This window comes from Rana temporaria, chromosome 7, assembly GCF_905171775.1.
Source record: "Rana temporaria chromosome 7, aRanTem1.1, whole genome shotgun sequence".
Taxonomy (NCBI): domain Eukaryota; kingdom Metazoa; phylum Chordata; class Amphibia; order Anura; family Ranidae; genus Rana; species Rana temporaria.
Window position 1 is genome coordinate 3,892,471 of NC_053495.1, and position 17,262 is coordinate 3,909,732.

Consider the following 17,262-nt stretch of genomic DNA (forward strand, 5'->3'; position numbering starts at 1 on the left):
ACCGGAAGAGAGAAGGTGGACTCACACGTGGGTACGGTGCTCCAATGAGAGATCGGTGGGCGTGACCGGAAGAGAACGGGGGAGAGCGCACACGTGGGTCCCGGTGCTTTTCAGATCATGTCCGGCCTGTTCATCAAGAAGCGAGCGGAGAAGAAACGGGGGGAGGTGAGTACCGGGACCGGAGGGCGGGGCGTATTCTACATGCGGTGTGTGTCCGGGGGGGGGTCACTCTGACCCCCTCCCCCTGTGTCCCCATATACTATATACAGTGCTGTGTGTGTATGGGGTCACCCTGATCCCCTCCCCCCTGTGTCCCCATATACTATATACAGTGCTGTGTGTGTATGGGGTCACCCTGATCCCCTCCCCCCTGTGTCCCCATATACTATATACAGTGCTGTGTGTGTGTATAGGGTCACCCTGATCCCCTCCCCCTGTGTCCCCATATACTATATACAGTGCTGTGTGTGTATGGGGTCACCCTGATCCCCTCCCCCCTGTGTCCCCATATACTATATACAGTGCTGTGTGTGTATGGGGTCACCCTGATCCCCTCCCCCCTGTGTCCCCATATACTATATACAGTGCTGTGTGTGTATGGGGTCACCCTGATCCCCTCCCCCCTGTGTCCCCATATACTATATACAGTGCTGTGTGTGTATGGGGTCACCCTGATCCCCTCCCCCCTGTGTCCCCCATATACTATATACAGTGCTGTGTGTGTATGGGGTCACCCTGATCCCCTCCCCCCTGTGTCCCCATATACTATATACAGTGCTGTGTGTGTGTATGGGGTCACTCTGACCCCCCCCCCATGTCCCCATATACTATATACAGTGCTGTGTGTGTGTATAGGGTCACCCTGATCCCCTCCCCCCTGTGTCCCCATATACTATATACAGTGCTGTGTGTGTGTATGGGGTCACCCTGATCCCCTCCCCCCTGTGTCCCCATATACTATATACAGTGCTGTGTGTGTGTATGGGGTCACTCTGACCCCCCCCCCATGTCCCCATATACTATATACAGTGCTGTGTGTGTATGGGGTCACCCTGATCCCCTCCCCCCTGTGTCCCCATATACTATATACAGTGCTGTGTGTGTATGGGGTCACCCTGATCCCCTCCCCCCTGTGTCCCCATATACTATATACAGTGCTGTGTGTGTATGGGGTCACCCTGATCCCCTCCCCCCTGTGTCCCCATATACTATATACAGTGCTGTGTGTGTATGGGGTCACCCTGATCCCCCTTCTTCCCTATACATTATATAATGAACTACAAGTACCAGCATGTCAGAATGTGGAAAATATGGACAGCCGCACTCCAAAGTCTTAAAAAGACGTGCCCTTTATTGGGTGATGGAAAAATGCACTACAGGTACCAGCATGCAGTGGGAAAAACGGCTGATGCGTTTCGCATTGGATATTAATGCTTAGTCATAGCTATGACTAAGCATTAATATCCAATGCGAAACGCGTCAGTGTTTTTCACACTGCATGCTGGTACCTGTAGTGCATTTTTCCATCACCCAATAAAGGGCACGTCTTTTTAAGACTTTGGAGTGCGGCTGTCCATATTTTCCTTCCTTTGCACATCCTGTGTATTGCCGGCACCCATTGGTTCCTGAGCGGACAGTGATTATCCTAGTGTGCACAGCCTGACCCCCCCCCCCCCGCACCGGGGAACTACAAGTACCAGCGTGTCAGAGCTGTATATGTGAGGGCTGAGCAAGGACAGGTCCTCTTTTTGCAGCCTGATATATTTATTATTATTTTTTCTATGTAACTATTGCTATCCTGCAATGGCAAGCACTCATTGGTCAGCACAGACACATGACCGTGCTGGCAAAAGAGAAGCCCATCTGAGGCTGCTGCTTCCAGAAGAAAGGAGCTCTTCCCATTGGTCGGTGTTCCCTGTGGGTCGACATGTGGGGGGTCGGTGTTCCCTGTGGGGGGTCGGTGTTCCCTGTGGGTTGACATGTGGGGGGTCGGTGTTCCCTGTGGGTCGACATGTGGGGGGTCGGTGTTCCCTGTGGGGGGTCGGTGTTCCCTGTGGGGGGTCGGTGTTCCCTGTGGGTTGACATGTGGGGGGTCGGTGTTCCCTGTGGGTCGACATGTGGGGGGTCGGTGTTCCCTGTGGGTCGACATGTGGGGGGTCGGTGTTCCCTGTGGGTTGACATGTGGGGGGTCGGTGTTCCCTGTGATGTTCCCCCGTGGGGGCCGGTGTTCCCTGTGATGTTCCCCCGTGGGGGCCGGTGTTCCCTGTGATGTTCCCCCGTGGGGGCCGGTGTGATGTTCCCTGTGGTGGTCGGTGTTCCCTGCGGGTCGGTGTTCCCCGCGGGTCGGTGTGGGGGTCGGTGTTCCCCGTGGGGGTCAGTGTTCCCCATGGGTCGGCGTGGGGTTGGTGAAATGTACACTTGCCGTTGCATACTTCATGATGAATTCTCGCTCTGGGTCTTTGTATTGCGGTGTGCGCCGCAGTCTGTTACACTTGCAGCAGGGGGCGGCATAGCTGCTATGTACAGCGGGGGTGGGCTGGATATTTGAAGTTGGTTTATCTTTTTACTCTTTCTCTTTGAGGAGACCTCAGAGGACTATTGGACCCCCAATGTCCCCTCCTGCGGAGGCTGATCAATCAGCTTCTTCACGGCGATTCTGACAGCTCTGAACTCCGAAGTGATCAGAGCTGAGCGCTTCCAAGTTCATATGTCATAGAAGAAATCGGAGAACATATCCATCTTGCCCCCCCCCCCCCCCCCCATGGAGATCCCTGGGCCTCCAGGAGGGGCAGGTGAGCCTGGGACACATGGCTGCCTCTCCATTCACATATCACACCTCACTTCTACTGTGTAACCAGTAGGGGGAGTCTGCTGACATTCTGACATTGCACTGGGTGTAATGTATACGTCAGCGGGTGTGAAAGTGTTAAAGATGGCCGCCATAACCCAGTGGTGATTTTTATTTTTTTTCCTCTCAGGGGAACGATGGAGACGCGCAGAAGAAAAAGAAGAAGAAAATGGTGCATCTGCGGGAGGAGATCGAGAGCGACTCCGACACCGAAGTGTAAGATCACGTTTCTGTTTTTTTTTATCATTTTCTAAAAAAAAATCTGTCCATCCTGATCATTGTCTGTTCTCCCCCCTCCCCCCACACAGAGCCCCGCCCCGCAGGAAGCGGGAGGAGGAGCAAGAAGAGGTGGAGGAGACGGCGCAGGAGAAAAAGCTGCGATTGGCCAAGGAGTATCTGCAACAGCTGCAGGCGCAGGGTGAGGAGGGGGGCTGCGCACCGCGCCATTGTCCTGTCTGTGTGTCTATCCACCACCTGACCACAATACGTGTATATGTAGAATTGTGTGTGTGTGTGTGTGTGTGGTTTACCGGGGTTATGAATGAAGATATCGGCTAGAACCCCGGGAATTTTCCTTTTTTTTTGTTTTTTTTTTGTTTTTTTTGTTTCTCGTGAAAGCAATTCGAGCGGCTAATTTGCTGCTGGATTGATTTTATAAAAAGTGGGAGGGGTTCTCCGCTTGGACTTACCATTTTTTCTGGAAACTATTTGCATGGCTGGTCACAGAGATGAACAGAGACCACATCATCTCTGATCACCTCTATGATCTAGGAGGACCCCGAGCAACGTCATGACATCACTTCCAGTCTAGAATGGAAGTAAACTTCTTCTTTTTTTTTTTTTTTTTTTCCAGCTGTAAACAGAAATAGAGCGACAGTTTTGAGAAAATTCAATAATTTTTAACTTTTTGCTATAATAAATATATAGTACGCTACGCCAACGCAGCGCAGAGAGGCAAGCATTGCATTCAGCAGTGCATTGCATCCCAACGCTGCGTCAGCGTGGAGTAGGATTCGAAGGCGTAGGCCGGCGTAGGAAGTGGGCGTGACCCAGGCAAATGATGGGCCGAGCGCCAGACAGATACGTATCACGAACTGCGCTTGTGACGTGGACGCATCCCCCTGCGCATGCTCACAATCACGTCTGAACAACTGCCTAAACTACGCCGGATCACTGCGTACGGCGTGAACGTAACCTACGCCCAGCCAGACACACGTCCAACGTAAAATACGCCGGCCTGGTTCCCTGGTGCAGACCTGTGCATGTCTGTTGCCGGGTTGCGCCTCCTTTATGGGGAATAACTTTACGCCGGACGTACAACTTACATGCACTTCGCGTAGCCTGCGTCGGGCGCACGCAGGTTCGTGAATCGCCGTATTTCCCTCATTTGCATGTTTAGATGGCTAATCAATGGGAGCGCCACCATGCGTCCAGCCTAAATGTGCGCCCACCCTACGCCGGCGTAAGCAAGCTACGTCGGCGGGGTGTAGCCTGGTTTTAGGCGCATATCTGGTTGTGGGTCTGGCGCACATACGACGGCGCACATTTGCACTTACGTCGGCGTAACTTGTTATACGTCGGCGTAAGTGCTTTGTGAATCTGGGCCATTGTGTCTACAAAATAGGGGATAGTTTTATGGCATTTTTAATTTTTTTTTTTTTTTTTTTTTTTTACTAGTAATGGCGGCGATTTTTAATAATTTTTTAGTAACTGCAACATTGTCGGACACTTTTGACGCTATTTTGGGACCATCAGCAATCGGTGCTATAAAAATGCACTGATTACTGTGTAAATGACACTGGCAGGGAAGGGCTAACCCAGGGGGTGGGCAATCTCGGCCATCCAGCTGTGGTGAAACTGCAAATCCCATCATGCCTCTGCCTGTAGGAGTCATGCCTGTGATTGTCGGGGTCTTGCAACGTCTCATGGGACTTGTAGTTTCAAAACAGCTGGAGGGCCGAGTTTGCCCTTGCCTGGGTTAACCAGTAGGGGGCTATGAAGGGGTTAAGTGTGCCCTAGGGAGTGATTCTAACACTGTGGGGGGGTGGGCTTTCTGTGACACGACACTGATCGCTGCTCCCGATGACAGGGAACAGACGATCAGCGTCCTGTCACTAGGCAGAACAGGGAGATGCCTTGTTTACACTGGCATCCCCCCGTTCTGTTCCGTGACACGATCGCAGGACACCGGTGGACATCAAGTCCGGGGGCACGGTCATTTTTTTTGCATTAAAAATAATTTTTCCCCCCCCAAAGTTACATTTATTTATTAATTTTAAACGCTGTTCAAATACGTGACATAAATTGCAACAATCGCCATTTTATTCTCTAGGGCAGGGGGTCTCAAACTGGCGGCCCTCCAGCTGTTGCAAAACTACAAGTCCCATGAGACATTGCAAGGCTGACTCCCACAGGCAGAGGCATGATGGGACTTGTAGTTTCGCAACAGCTGGAGGGCCACCAGTTTGAGACCCCTGCTCTAGGGTCTCTGATCAAATATATATTGTTTGGGGGTTCTAAGTAATTTTCTAGCAAAAAAAAATTGTATTTTTATCTTTTACTTGTAAACAAAAAGTGCTAGAAAAGGCCGATCCCTTAAGTGGGAATAATGACATCTGAATGTTTTTCTGTCCTTCAGAGGAGGAGGGACTTGAGGACGAGGGCCTGGACGCCGTAGCCAGCCGCTTACAGGATGATGTGGTGAGTGCGCTGGAGGGGGGGGGGGAGGAGTCATTTGGTGGTCTGTTCTTGGTAATTTAGGGCAGAGTGACAGGTTCTCTTGATAGGGCTGTGGGTGGCAACTGGAGTCTTAATTCCTTTTGTAAGCTCTATAGATATGTGTCTGAGCTTACACAGCGTTAATGAGCTTCCCCTCCCCCACATGACTGTATTCAGCTTTGGCTGCTCTGGCTTGACATGGGGGGGGGGGGCGGAAAGTCAGCAATACCTGGAACCTCTGGAGATCCAGTACTTCCAATACATTGTGTGTGGGGGGGGGGGGGGCGCACACCAAAAGCAAGGATTGGGGGGGGGGGGGGGGGGGGGTGTGACTTGGAGAACCCGTCGCCTCTCCCTGGTTGGGCACAATGATGGATTCCCTTTTAACTGCCTTATTGTAGTGAATCTGTAAGCCAGGTCATTGTGAAAACTGATACACAAGTTCTGTCTAATCATGGAGGAAATGAAGATATTGGGGAGGGATTATTTCCAGTAAGAGCGGCTAAGCTGTAGAGCGGGGATCTCCAAACTACGGCCCTCCAGCTGTTGTGGAAACTACACGTCCCATGAGGCATTGCAAGACTCTGACAATCAAAGACATGACTGGGCAGGATGGGAATTGTGGTTCCTAAACAACTGGAGGGCCGTAGTTGGGAGACCCCTGCTGTACAGTGTCTGTATTACATGAGATGAAGAAAAAGACCCTGAAGAGTGATCAACATGCAAATGTTTTCTTCAAAAAAACTAAAAGGAGGTGCGGCGGCGATCATTGACATTTGTTTTTTTGTTTTTTCTTTGCAGCTTGAACAGCGAGGGAAACTTCAGCGTAAGCTCGCCAAAGAGGTAAAATGACTTCATTGTACTGCAACGTTTCATTCCATAGCGCTGACATATACCGCATCGCTGTACAGAGATCACTGAGCCAGTCACATCAGTCTCTGTACCAGAGGAGCTTACACTCGAATGTCCCCTCCCCCACATCACATCAGTCTCTGTACAGAAGAGCTTACACTCTAATGTCCCCCCCTCCCCCACAGTCACATCAGTCTCTGTACAGAGGAGCTTACACTCTAATGTCCCCTCCCCCCCCACATCACATCAGTCTCTGTACAGAGGAGCTTACACTCTAATGTCCCCTCCCCCCACATCACATCAGTCTCTGTACAGAGGAGCTTACACTCTAATGTCCCCTCCCCCCACATCACATCAGTCTCTGTACAGAGGAGCTTACACTCTAATGTCTCCCCCCCCCCCCCCCCCCCACAGTCACCCACTATTATAATACATTTATATGGCTCTGACATATACCGCAGCACGGTACAGAGATCGCTGAGCCAGACATATCGGTCTCTGTACCAGAAGAGCTTACACTCTAATGTCCCCTCCCCCCACAGTCACATCAGTCTCTGTACAGAGGAGCTTACACTCTAATGTCCCCTCCCCCCACATCACATCAGTCTCTGTACAGAGGAGCTTACACTCTAATGTCCCCTCCCCCCACATCACATCAGTCTCTGTACAGAGGAGCTTACACTCTAATGTCCCCTCCCCCCACAGTCACATCAGTCTCTGTACAGAGGAGCTTACACTCTAATGTCCCCTCCCCCCACATCACATCAGTCTCTGTACAGAGGAGCTTACACTCTAATGTCCCCTCCCCCCCCCCCACATCACATCAGTCTCTGTACAGAGGAGCTTACACTCTAATGTCCCCTCCCCCCCACACATCACATCAGTCTCTGTACAGAGGAGCTTACACTCTAATGTCCCCTCCCCCCACATCACATCAGTCTCTGTACAGAGGAGCTTACACTCTAATGTCCCCTCCCCCCACATCACATCAGTCTCTGTACAGAGGAGCTTACACTCTAATGTCCCCTCCCCCCACAGTCACATCAGTCTCTGTACAGAGGAGCTTACACTCTAATGTCCCCTCCACAGTCACACATTATTATTATTTTTTTAATTCTTATTATACATTTATATAGCTCTGACATATACCGCAGCGCTGTACAGAGAACACTGAAACAGTCATATCAGTCTCTGTACCAGAGGAGCTTACACTCTAATGTCTCGGGTTATAGGGCGGCACGCGGAGCGCTCGGCCAAAACGCCCTCAAAGAATGCGATTTTCCCAAAGGCGACGTTTTATTTTTCTGCCCTAATTTTCTTGCTGTATCTCCTTCGGGTTATAATGACACATTGTTTCTCTTTTGTATTTTCTCTCTGGCTCCGCCCCCCAGTTGCTGCCTCCAGATCCCTCAGAGTTCCGCCTCCTCCGCGGTCACCAGCTCCCCATCACCTGTATTGTCATCACTCCGGACGATCAGCACGTCTTCTCCGCCTCCAAGGATTGTTCCATCATCAAATGTGAGTTGTGGGAATTTTTTTATTTTGATTTAAATTATTTTCTTACAAAGGTGGGCGGAGTCTTTTTAAGCTGGGAGGAGTTGACTGGCGGGTCGGGATCGGCTGGAGCAATATGGAGACCCCGAAACGGAGGAGGGGGTTATAGTTTTGTTTGTTGGATGCCGATAATGACGAGCTGGCATTGACGATCGTATTTTGTTCCTGCAGGGTCGGTGAGCGACGGGAAGAAGGTGCACAAGATTCCCGGCGGGCGGAAGGGCTGCGAACAGACGCATGTGGGGCACACGACGCACATCCTGTGCATGGCGGTGTCATCGGACGGGAAGTACTTGGTGAGAAAAAAAATTGGTGTTTTTGTTTATCAATAAAAATAACTATTTTATTTTGACTAAAATATTTTATTTATTTAATAATGGGATTTAATATTTTATTTTTTGTTCCTAGAAATAATATAATACAAATAATACTGTATGTTATTCTATAATAAGATTATCAATTTGTTATATTTTAATTGGTGCTGCACCAATACTAGTGCTTTCAGGTACTTTCAGGCTTGGTTCTTTGAGCTGTCAGCGGGTCTCCCCTGTTGACGGCAGAAGTGTTTAAATGAGTCCAGTAATTGGCGCTGTCAAAAGAATAAAAATAAATAACATGCTGAAACGCTAAAATAAATCTCTCTGTTTCTTCATCTGCAGATCAAATAGATGAACAAATGTTCCCCTGTTTAACCCCTTATTAACCCTTAATTTACTCTAATCGGCTTTAACTCCCCATTCTCCTCCATTTAATTACTTTCCTGTGTGGTGGGGTGTTTTTTTTTTTGGTTTACATCTATTTTATACAATAATTGGTATAATATTTTTTATATATATATATATATATATATATATATATTTTCAATTAGGGATGCACCTATACCATTTTTATTTTAACACGAGTTTGAGTGCTGATACGTTTTTTTTTAAATCGCATCAGCACTCAAACTTATTGTGTTACAATAAAATGGTATAGGTGCATCCCTAATTGAAATATAATCTTAAATACACACATATATATATATATATATATTACATAAAATTTTTTTTTTTATTTTCCTGTAATTAATATGATATATAAATAATGCTGTATTTTGAAATGAAATAACATACTAAATGAAAATATTGTTTTATGATTTATTTTATTGTATTTAAATATTTCCATAATTGTTGATATAAATATTCTTAAAAAAAAAAGAACAATATTTAAATACAATAAAACAATATATTGTTTCCTATATTTAAAGTAAAATAATGGTACTTCTTTTTTTTTTTTTTTTTATTACTACTGGATTGGTCATAATAATATTTTTATTGATCTTAATAATCGTATTAATAATAATAATAGTATGTTGCAACCAATCAATAGCAGCTGATGTGGTTTTTGTTCTTCAGGCCTCTGGTGATCAGAATAAATTGATCTTCATCTGGAACGCCGAAACCTGCCAGAATCTTCACAAGTTCCCGGGACACAGAGGAGCCGTGTCTGTGAGTCACTTACCTTCTCACTTACCCTTCTCACTTACCTTCCTAGCTCTCTATAGTTCAGTATTTACAAAGTCATGACTTTTTAAATCCGATGTAACCCGTGTAATGACCTACAATCTATCTTGATACAGCATTGCTAGACACGAGGTGAAAGTTTAAAATCAGGCTTGCAGTCACAGTTGCTGGTGATGGGGGGGTCAGGGTGGGTGTCCCTTCCTGGTATAACTGGTCCATAGGATGAGGGATGTTTTTGCGCATTTAGCAGCCTCACTATTGGAAATCATGGAGCCCTGTACAGTCTACCTGACCACACCCCTTCCCTCAACCCCCCCCCCCCCCCCCCATATCTTCTATTAACAGCCCTGGGAATATTACAGTGGTAGCTCCATCTGCTAACCCAATGGGATCAAGACCTGGCATGGGACGACTTCCCTGTACAGGAGCCCCCCCCCCCCCCCCCCAGTGGCAGCACTGTGGATAAGTGATTGTGGTAAAGGCATTGCAAGACCCCTCTATCTGCTAACCCGATGGGGCCAAGGCCCAGCATGGGAGTATTGCCCCCCCCCCTTTTTGGCACTGCTGGGGATAATACAATCGCAGCTCCATCTGCTAACCCAATGGGGCCAAGGCCTGGCATGGGAGTACTGCCCTGTACAGGAGTGCCCCCCCTATTGTCAGCCCTGGGAATAATACAATGGTACCTCCATCAGCTAACCCAATGGGTTCAAGGCCTGGCATGGGAGTACTGCCCCCCCTTATTGGCAGTGCTGGGGATAATACAGTGGTATCTCCTTTTCCTAACCCGATGGTGTCAAGGCCTGGCATGGGAGTACTGCCCTCTACAGGAGTGCCCCCCCCCCCTATTGGCAGCCCTGGGAATAACACATTGGTGAGGGTATTATAAGATCTCTCCCATCTGCTTTCCAGAATTCTCCTTTGTAAATCCTCCCTTCTCCGCCCTCACAGGGACTCTCCTTCCAGAAAGGGACTTACCAGCTGTTCAGCGCCTCCCACGACCGATCCATCAAAGTCTGGAATGTCGCAGAGAACTCCTACATAGAGACGCTGTAAGTGATGCGATTCGATGCTTTTACAGCCCGCTGTGCTGCGTGTCGTCCCCGACCGTCTGCTGCAAAACCGGGGAGCCGATCCTAATGACGGCAAAGCCAAAAATCCAAATAGATTCCCGTGCCGGCTCCGCCCCCCGGTATATAGGAAGTGTACAGGGACGTGTGATTGGCTCAGTGGTTCCATGTGGTTTTGCAGCGCTGGGCCTGCGGGTTCATTTCCTAGCCGGGCTCCGTCTGCATGGAGTTTGTATGTCCTCCAGTGTTCAGTCCACAAACACAGCGGAGGGGTTATAGACTTCTACCTATGCCGGCTCTTTAGAGTTGTCCCGGCAAGAACATTAGAGTGTAAGCTCCTGCGCTGTATAGAAAACCCTACATGTCTCCTGTAGAGCACCGTGGTATATGTCAGCGCCTCATACTGTAAATCAATGATGTCATCAAGTTTTTCCTCTTCAGTTTCGGCCACCAGGATTGTATCACCGGACTGGACAGCCTGAGCCGAGAGCGCTGCGTGACGTCCGGGGGAAGAGACGGGACCGTCCGGGTGTGGAAGATCGCAGAGGAGTCGCAGCTTGTCTTCAGCGGGCAGGAGTGAGTACAGGGAGAGGGGGGAGGGGAGGATTTCCTCTACACTAAGCCAATGGGCAGAGACCCAACTACTGCAGGAAATCTCCTCATTGTGGGAGGGGCAGAGACACAAACTACTGCAGGGAAATCTCCCCATTGTGGGAGGGGCAGAGACACAAACTACTGCAGGGAAATCTAACCATTGTGGGAGGGGCAGAGACACAAACTACTGCAGGAAATCTCCCCATTGTGGGAGGAGCAGAGACACAAACTACTGCAGGGAAATCTCCCCATTGTGGGAGGGGCAGAGACACAAACTACTGCAGGAAATCTCCCCATTGTGGGAGGAGCAGAGACACAAACTACTGCAGGGAAATCTCCCCATTGTGGGAGGGGCAGAGACACAAACTACTGCAGGGAAATCTAACCATTGTGGGAGGAGCAGAGACACAAACTACTGCAGGGAAATCTCCCCATTGTGGGAGGAGCAGAGACACAAACTACTGCAGGGAAATCTCCCCATTGTGGGAGGGGCAGAGACACAAACTACTGCAGGGAAATCTCCCCATTGTGGGAGGGGCAGAGACACAAACTACTGCAGGGAAATCTCCCTATTGTGGGAGGGGCAGAGACACAAACTACTGCAGGAAATCTCCTCATTGTGGGAGGGGCGGAGACACAAACTACTGCAGGAAATCTCACCATTGTGGGAGGGGCAGAGACACAAACTACTGCAGGGAAATCTCCCCATTGTGGGAGGGGCAGAGACACAAACTACTGCAGGAAATCTCACTGTTGTGGGAGGGGCAGAGACACAAACTACTGCAGGAAATCTCCCCATTGTGGGAGGGGCAGAGACACAAACTACTGCAGGAAATCTCCTCATTGTGGGAGGGGCAGAGACACAAACTACTGCAGGAAATCTCACTGTTGTGGGAGGGGCAGAGACACAAACTACTGCAGGAAATCTCCTCATTGTGGGAGGGGCAGAGACACAAACTACTGCAGGAATTCTCACCATTGTGGGAGGGGCAGAGACACAAACTACTGCAGGAAATCTCTCCATTGTGGGAGGGGCAGAGACACAAACTACTACAGAAAATCTCACTATTGTGGGAGGGGCAGAGACTCGCTACTGGGAGGGAGCTCACCCTTGTGGGAGGGGCAGAGACACAAACTACTGGGAGGGAAGTCTTATTGTGGGAGGGGCAGAGACACAAAATGTTGCCATTGGGTTTGCAAAGAGCCTCGGTAATGTGTTGGGTGACTCGGCTTGCAATGTTGTGTCTTTTGTATATTTGCATTATTTCAATATAAAAACGTATTGGAGATATACGGGACGCAGTGGAATTGATTTGGATTTTGTGGTTTTCAGGGGTTCTATAGATTGTATCCAGTTGATAAACGAGGAGCACATGGTGTCCGGCGCGGATAACGGGTAGGTGGTCGCTGATTCGTTTTATGCTTTGTGGTCGAATGTCAGGTGGGGGATTTTTGATATCACCTCATCTGCAAATTAGTAGAAGCAGAAATGCTGACCCAGCTCCTCGGGTATGACCCCTTATCTCTCCCTTCTGTGTAGATCCATCGCGGTGTGGCACGTGTCGAAGAAGAAGCCCCTCGCTCGGGTGAAGTGCGCACACGGGAAGCGCGGGGAACCCGGCCTGGAGGAGCCCCATTGGATCTCGGCCGTGTCTGCGGGGCTGAACAGCGACGTGGTCGCCTCCGGTATGACTTTTCAATTTTGTATTCCATTTAAAGGGACCACCAGTCATAGTCCTAGGTGGGGTTATCTCCTCCTCCCTCTTTCTTCTCCTTCCTTCCTTCCTTCCTTCCTCCCTCCCTCCCTCCCTTCCTCCCTCCCTCCCTCCCTCCCTCCCTCCCTCCTTCTACCCCCCCCCCCCTCCTACTCCTTCCTTTCCTTTCCTCCCTCCCTCCTTCTACCCCCCCGCCTACTCCTTCCTTCCTTCCTTCCTTCCTCCCTGCTTCTACTCCCCCCCCCCCCCCCCCCCACTTCCTTCCTTCCCCCATAAATGTAAGGAATCGTTGGCCCTGGAGCTCTGATCTCGGCAATGGAGTCCTGAGAGATCAAAACTGACATTTCATTGGTTGGAGGAAGTCGAAGTCTATATTGTAAATGGGGGGGGGGGGGCTTCACTAGAATTCAAAACCCAGGAGGCTCCCAGCATGCTCGGCCCCATCTTCTCCTCTTCTAGTTGTGGGGGCGGGGTGATGAATGGTGCAGTTTGGGGTTTCCTCGCTCTTGGCGTCGCGCCGACATGTTCTGCTGAACTTTACTGGCAGGAAATGAACATTGAAGGATTGATACATTGTATCGGGAAATATATTTTATATGTGTTCTAATCTGATCACATGGTGCGCTCCTCTCATTGTGTCTCTATGTTCCTCCCCCAGGATCTCATGACGGCTCCATACGTTTGTGGCAGTGCGGCGAGGGATTCCGGGGTCTGCACCCCCTCTTCACTATTCCCCTGGTAAGTCACGAGAGTCGGGTATGACCTGTTACTGCTGCATTCTCAGTGATGTCACCGCTCTCTAGTGATTGGATAGGCTGCATTCTCAGTGATGTCACCGCTCTCTAGTGATTGGATAGGCTGCATTCTCAGTGATGTCATCGCTCTCTAGTGATTGGATAGGCTGCATTCTCAGTGATGTCATCGCTCTCTAGTGATTGGATAGGCTGCATTCTCAGTGATGTCACCGCTCTCTAGTGATTGGATAGGCTGCATTCTCAGTGATGTCATCGCTCTCTAGTGATTGGATAGGCTGCATTCTCAGTGATGTCACCGCTCTCTAGTGAATGGATAGGCTGCATTCTCAGTGATGTCACCTCTCTCTAGTGATTGGATAGGCTGCATTCTCAGTGATGTCATCGCTCTCTAGTGAATGGATAGGCTGCATTCTCAGTGATGTCATCGCTCTCTAGTGATTGGATAGGCTGCATTCTCAGTGATGTCATCGCTCTCTAGTGATTGGATAGGCTGCATTCTCAGTGATGTCACCGCTCTCTAGTGATTGGATAGGCTGCATTCTCAGTGATGTCACCGCTCTCTAGTGATTGGATAGGCTGCATTCTCAGTGATGTCATCGCTCTCTAGTGATTGGATAGGCTGCATTCTCAGTGATGTCACCGCTCTCTAGTGATTGGATAGGCTGCATTCTCGGTGATGTCACCGCTCTCTAGTGAATGGATAGGCTGCATTCTCGGTGATGTCACCGCTCTCTAGTGATTGGATAGGCTGCATTCTCAGTGATGTCACCGCTTTCTCTAGTGATTGGATAGGCTGCATTCTCAGTGATGTCACCGCTCTCTAGTGATTGGATAGGCTGCATTCTCAGTGATGTCACTGCTCTCTAGTGATTGGATAGGCTGCATTCTCAGTGATGTCATCGCTCTCTAGTGATTGGATAGGCTGCATTCTCAGTGATGTCACCGCTCTCTAGTGAATGGATAGGCTGCATTCTCAGTGATGTCACCTCTCTCTAGTGATTGGATAGGCTGCATTCTCAGTGATGTCATCGCTCTCTAGTGAATGGATAGGCTGCATTCTCAGTGATGTCACCGCTCTCTAGTGAATGGATAGGCTGCATTCTCAGTGATGTCACCGCTCTCTAGTGAATGGATAGGCTGCATTCTCAGTGATGTCACCTCTCTCTAGTGATTGGATAGGCTGCATTCTCAGTGATGTCATCGCTCTCTAGTGAATGGATAGGCTGCATTCTCAGTGATGTCACCGCTCTCTAGTGATTGGATAGGCTGCGTTCTCAGTGATGTCACCGCTCTCTAGTGATTGGATAGGCTGCGTTCTCGGTGATGTCACCGCTCTCTAGTGAATGGATAGGCTGTATTCTCAGTGATGTCACCACTCTCTAGTGATTGGATAGGCTGCGTTCTCAGTGATGTCACCGCTCTCTAGTGATTGGATAGGCTGCGTTCTCGGTGATGTCACCGCTCTCTAGTGAATGGATAGGCTGCATTCTGAAAGTCTGTTCTGAGTTTTTAGAATCATTTTTTGAATAATAAACATTTTTTTCTTCCCTCGCTCAGGTCGGGTTTGTGAATTGTCTCCAGTTCTCGAGTACGGCGGACTTTCTGGTCGCTGGAGTCGGCCAAGAACACAGGTGAGGGGATTTCCGGGGCTCTTGTCATTATTGAAGATCTCATGTACAGTACATCTGGTGCAGCTCTGCATAGAGACCAATCGGCTTCCAGGTTTTATTGTCAAAGCTTCACTGAAGAAGCTGAAGATAGAAGCTGATTGGCTCCCCATGCAGAGCTGCATCAGATTCTGAGGGCTCCTCTAGTTTTAGTAAATCTCCCCTTCTTTATGTATATTGGTCCCGTCCCCATTGAGGTGCCTCTGCAGGTCATTAAACCCGATGTACCAACAGAAATTACTTACCTGGAGGTCCCCTTTATAGGAGGAGCCATGAGAAGAACCGACAACTCTGGGCCTTTTTTTATGGGTGGATCATATTGCAACTTTTTTTTTTTTTTTTTTTTTTTTTTTATCCTATTTCTTCTAAACATTTTACATTATTTCACATCTTGGTGGGTAAAAAAAAAAAAAGCTCTCATACAGGACAATTCATTGCCGTCCATTTACCATCCATAACCCCAATCCCCTTCCAGTACTAAACCCAAACCATACAGGTGCCCCCTGGGAAGGCTACCAGAGAGATCGCGCCTCTCTCTCCTAAGATCTCATGGAAGGCGGGGGTAGGAGTGAAAGCTTGTGGGGTTCATTGGGTGTTTATTTTTTTTGGTTGGGGGGGGTTTTATCAAGTTTTTTTCTTTAGAGGTTCTTCTTCCTTCTTCATTTAATTTTTGCGTCTGATTTCTTTTTTTGTTTTTGTTTTTTTTAGACCAGGGGTCTCCATACTTTTCAAGCAAAGGGACAGTTTTTTTGTCTTTCAGACTTCAGGGGGGCTGGATTCTGACCAGTGATGGTAGAAAATGCCCCAAGGGCCGAGCATCACTGAGAATAAACATGGCCCCAGTGTTGGGCAGTAGGAGGAGGAATAGTGCTCCATCATTGCTATTAGTGGAAGAACTGGTGCCCCATTGTTGGTGTCATTATGAGGAATAGTGCCTCATATCGTTGGGAGCATTACTGCCCCAAGGGCTGGATGAAGGCTAGCAAAGGGCCACATCCGGCCCTAGGGCCCCAGTTTGGAGACCCCTGTTTTAGACGAACCACATAAAAAAAAAAAAAAAACACACACAAAATTAATAAAATTAAGACGAGCCAAATAAAAAAATGAAACGCCCACAAAATAAGACAAAACAATAAAAAATAAAATTATAATAATTTAACAAAACACCCCCACACACCATCCACACCATTATTATTATTTCTTTTTTTGTTGGCGTGCATTATGTTTTCGGCAGACAACAATAATAACAAGTCGCAGATGTTTGCTTTAGCTTTAGCTCTAGGTTTTGTATTTTCTACTCGCACATCTCTTCATTCATTTTCCTTCCCATCCCCCCCGGCAGACTTGGACGTTGGTGGCGGATGAAAGAAGCCAAAAACGGGTTGTACATCATCCCCTTCAAGAGGAAGCAGCCGCAGAGTGAAGGATCCTGAGAGTTCTGATGTCGGACGTTCTATTTTTTTCCTGTTCAGATGTTTAATTATTCAGATTTGTATTACATAAAAAGTTTTGTAAAAGTGAACATCGGTGTGCTGTCTCCTCCCTCCCGCCGCCGGCAGCTTCCTATAAACTTGGGGTCGGGGACCGCGCAGGAGGAGTTTCAGTGACCGGGAAATTGGCCCCACTTTACAGATTCTATCTCGCTTATTGTTGCGTTTCCAGTAAGTTTAATCCCCTCCATGGTGCATAGCATAGCAAAGGAAAGGGTTAGTCTTTTTTTTTTTTTTTGCCGTCTATGTAGAAAGTCTGGGCTAAACCTAGTTGAAATAGAAAAAGTGTAATATTTAATGTGTCCACTAGATGTCTCCCAGAACTGAGCTGTGGCCATAAAGCTTTTACTGCCAAACCGTGTTTTTTATTTTTTACAATTTTTTTTTTTATATTTACAGTATTGCAATTCCTTTTATTTTTTATATCGTCCCTGTTGGGGGGGCTTTGGTGAGATATCAGGGGTCTTAACAGACCTCTGACATCTCTCCTCTGAGAC

The 17,262-nt window shown here is 48.5% G+C and overlaps 1 protein-coding gene across 1 annotated transcript; it reads left to right on the forward strand.

Annotated features, from left to right (window-relative positions):
• RRP9 (ribosomal RNA processing 9, U3 small nucleolar RNA binding protein) lies at positions 1-16,797 on the forward strand. The gene is made up of 15 exons (XM_040358707.1): positions 1-165; positions 2,979-3,064; positions 3,157-3,266; positions 5,487-5,548; positions 6,368-6,409; positions 7,810-7,936; positions 8,144-8,268; positions 9,367-9,459; positions 10,426-10,526; positions 10,986-11,120; positions 12,472-12,534; positions 12,679-12,824; positions 13,512-13,591; positions 15,166-15,239; positions 16,618-16,797. The coding sequence occupies exons 1-15, from the start codon at positions 118-120 to the stop codon at positions 16,706-16,708; spliced, it is 1,383 nt and encodes a 460-aa protein (XP_040214641.1). The 5' UTR covers positions 1-117; the 3' UTR covers positions 16,709-16,797.
• Positions 16,798-17,262: the final 465 nt, after the last annotated feature.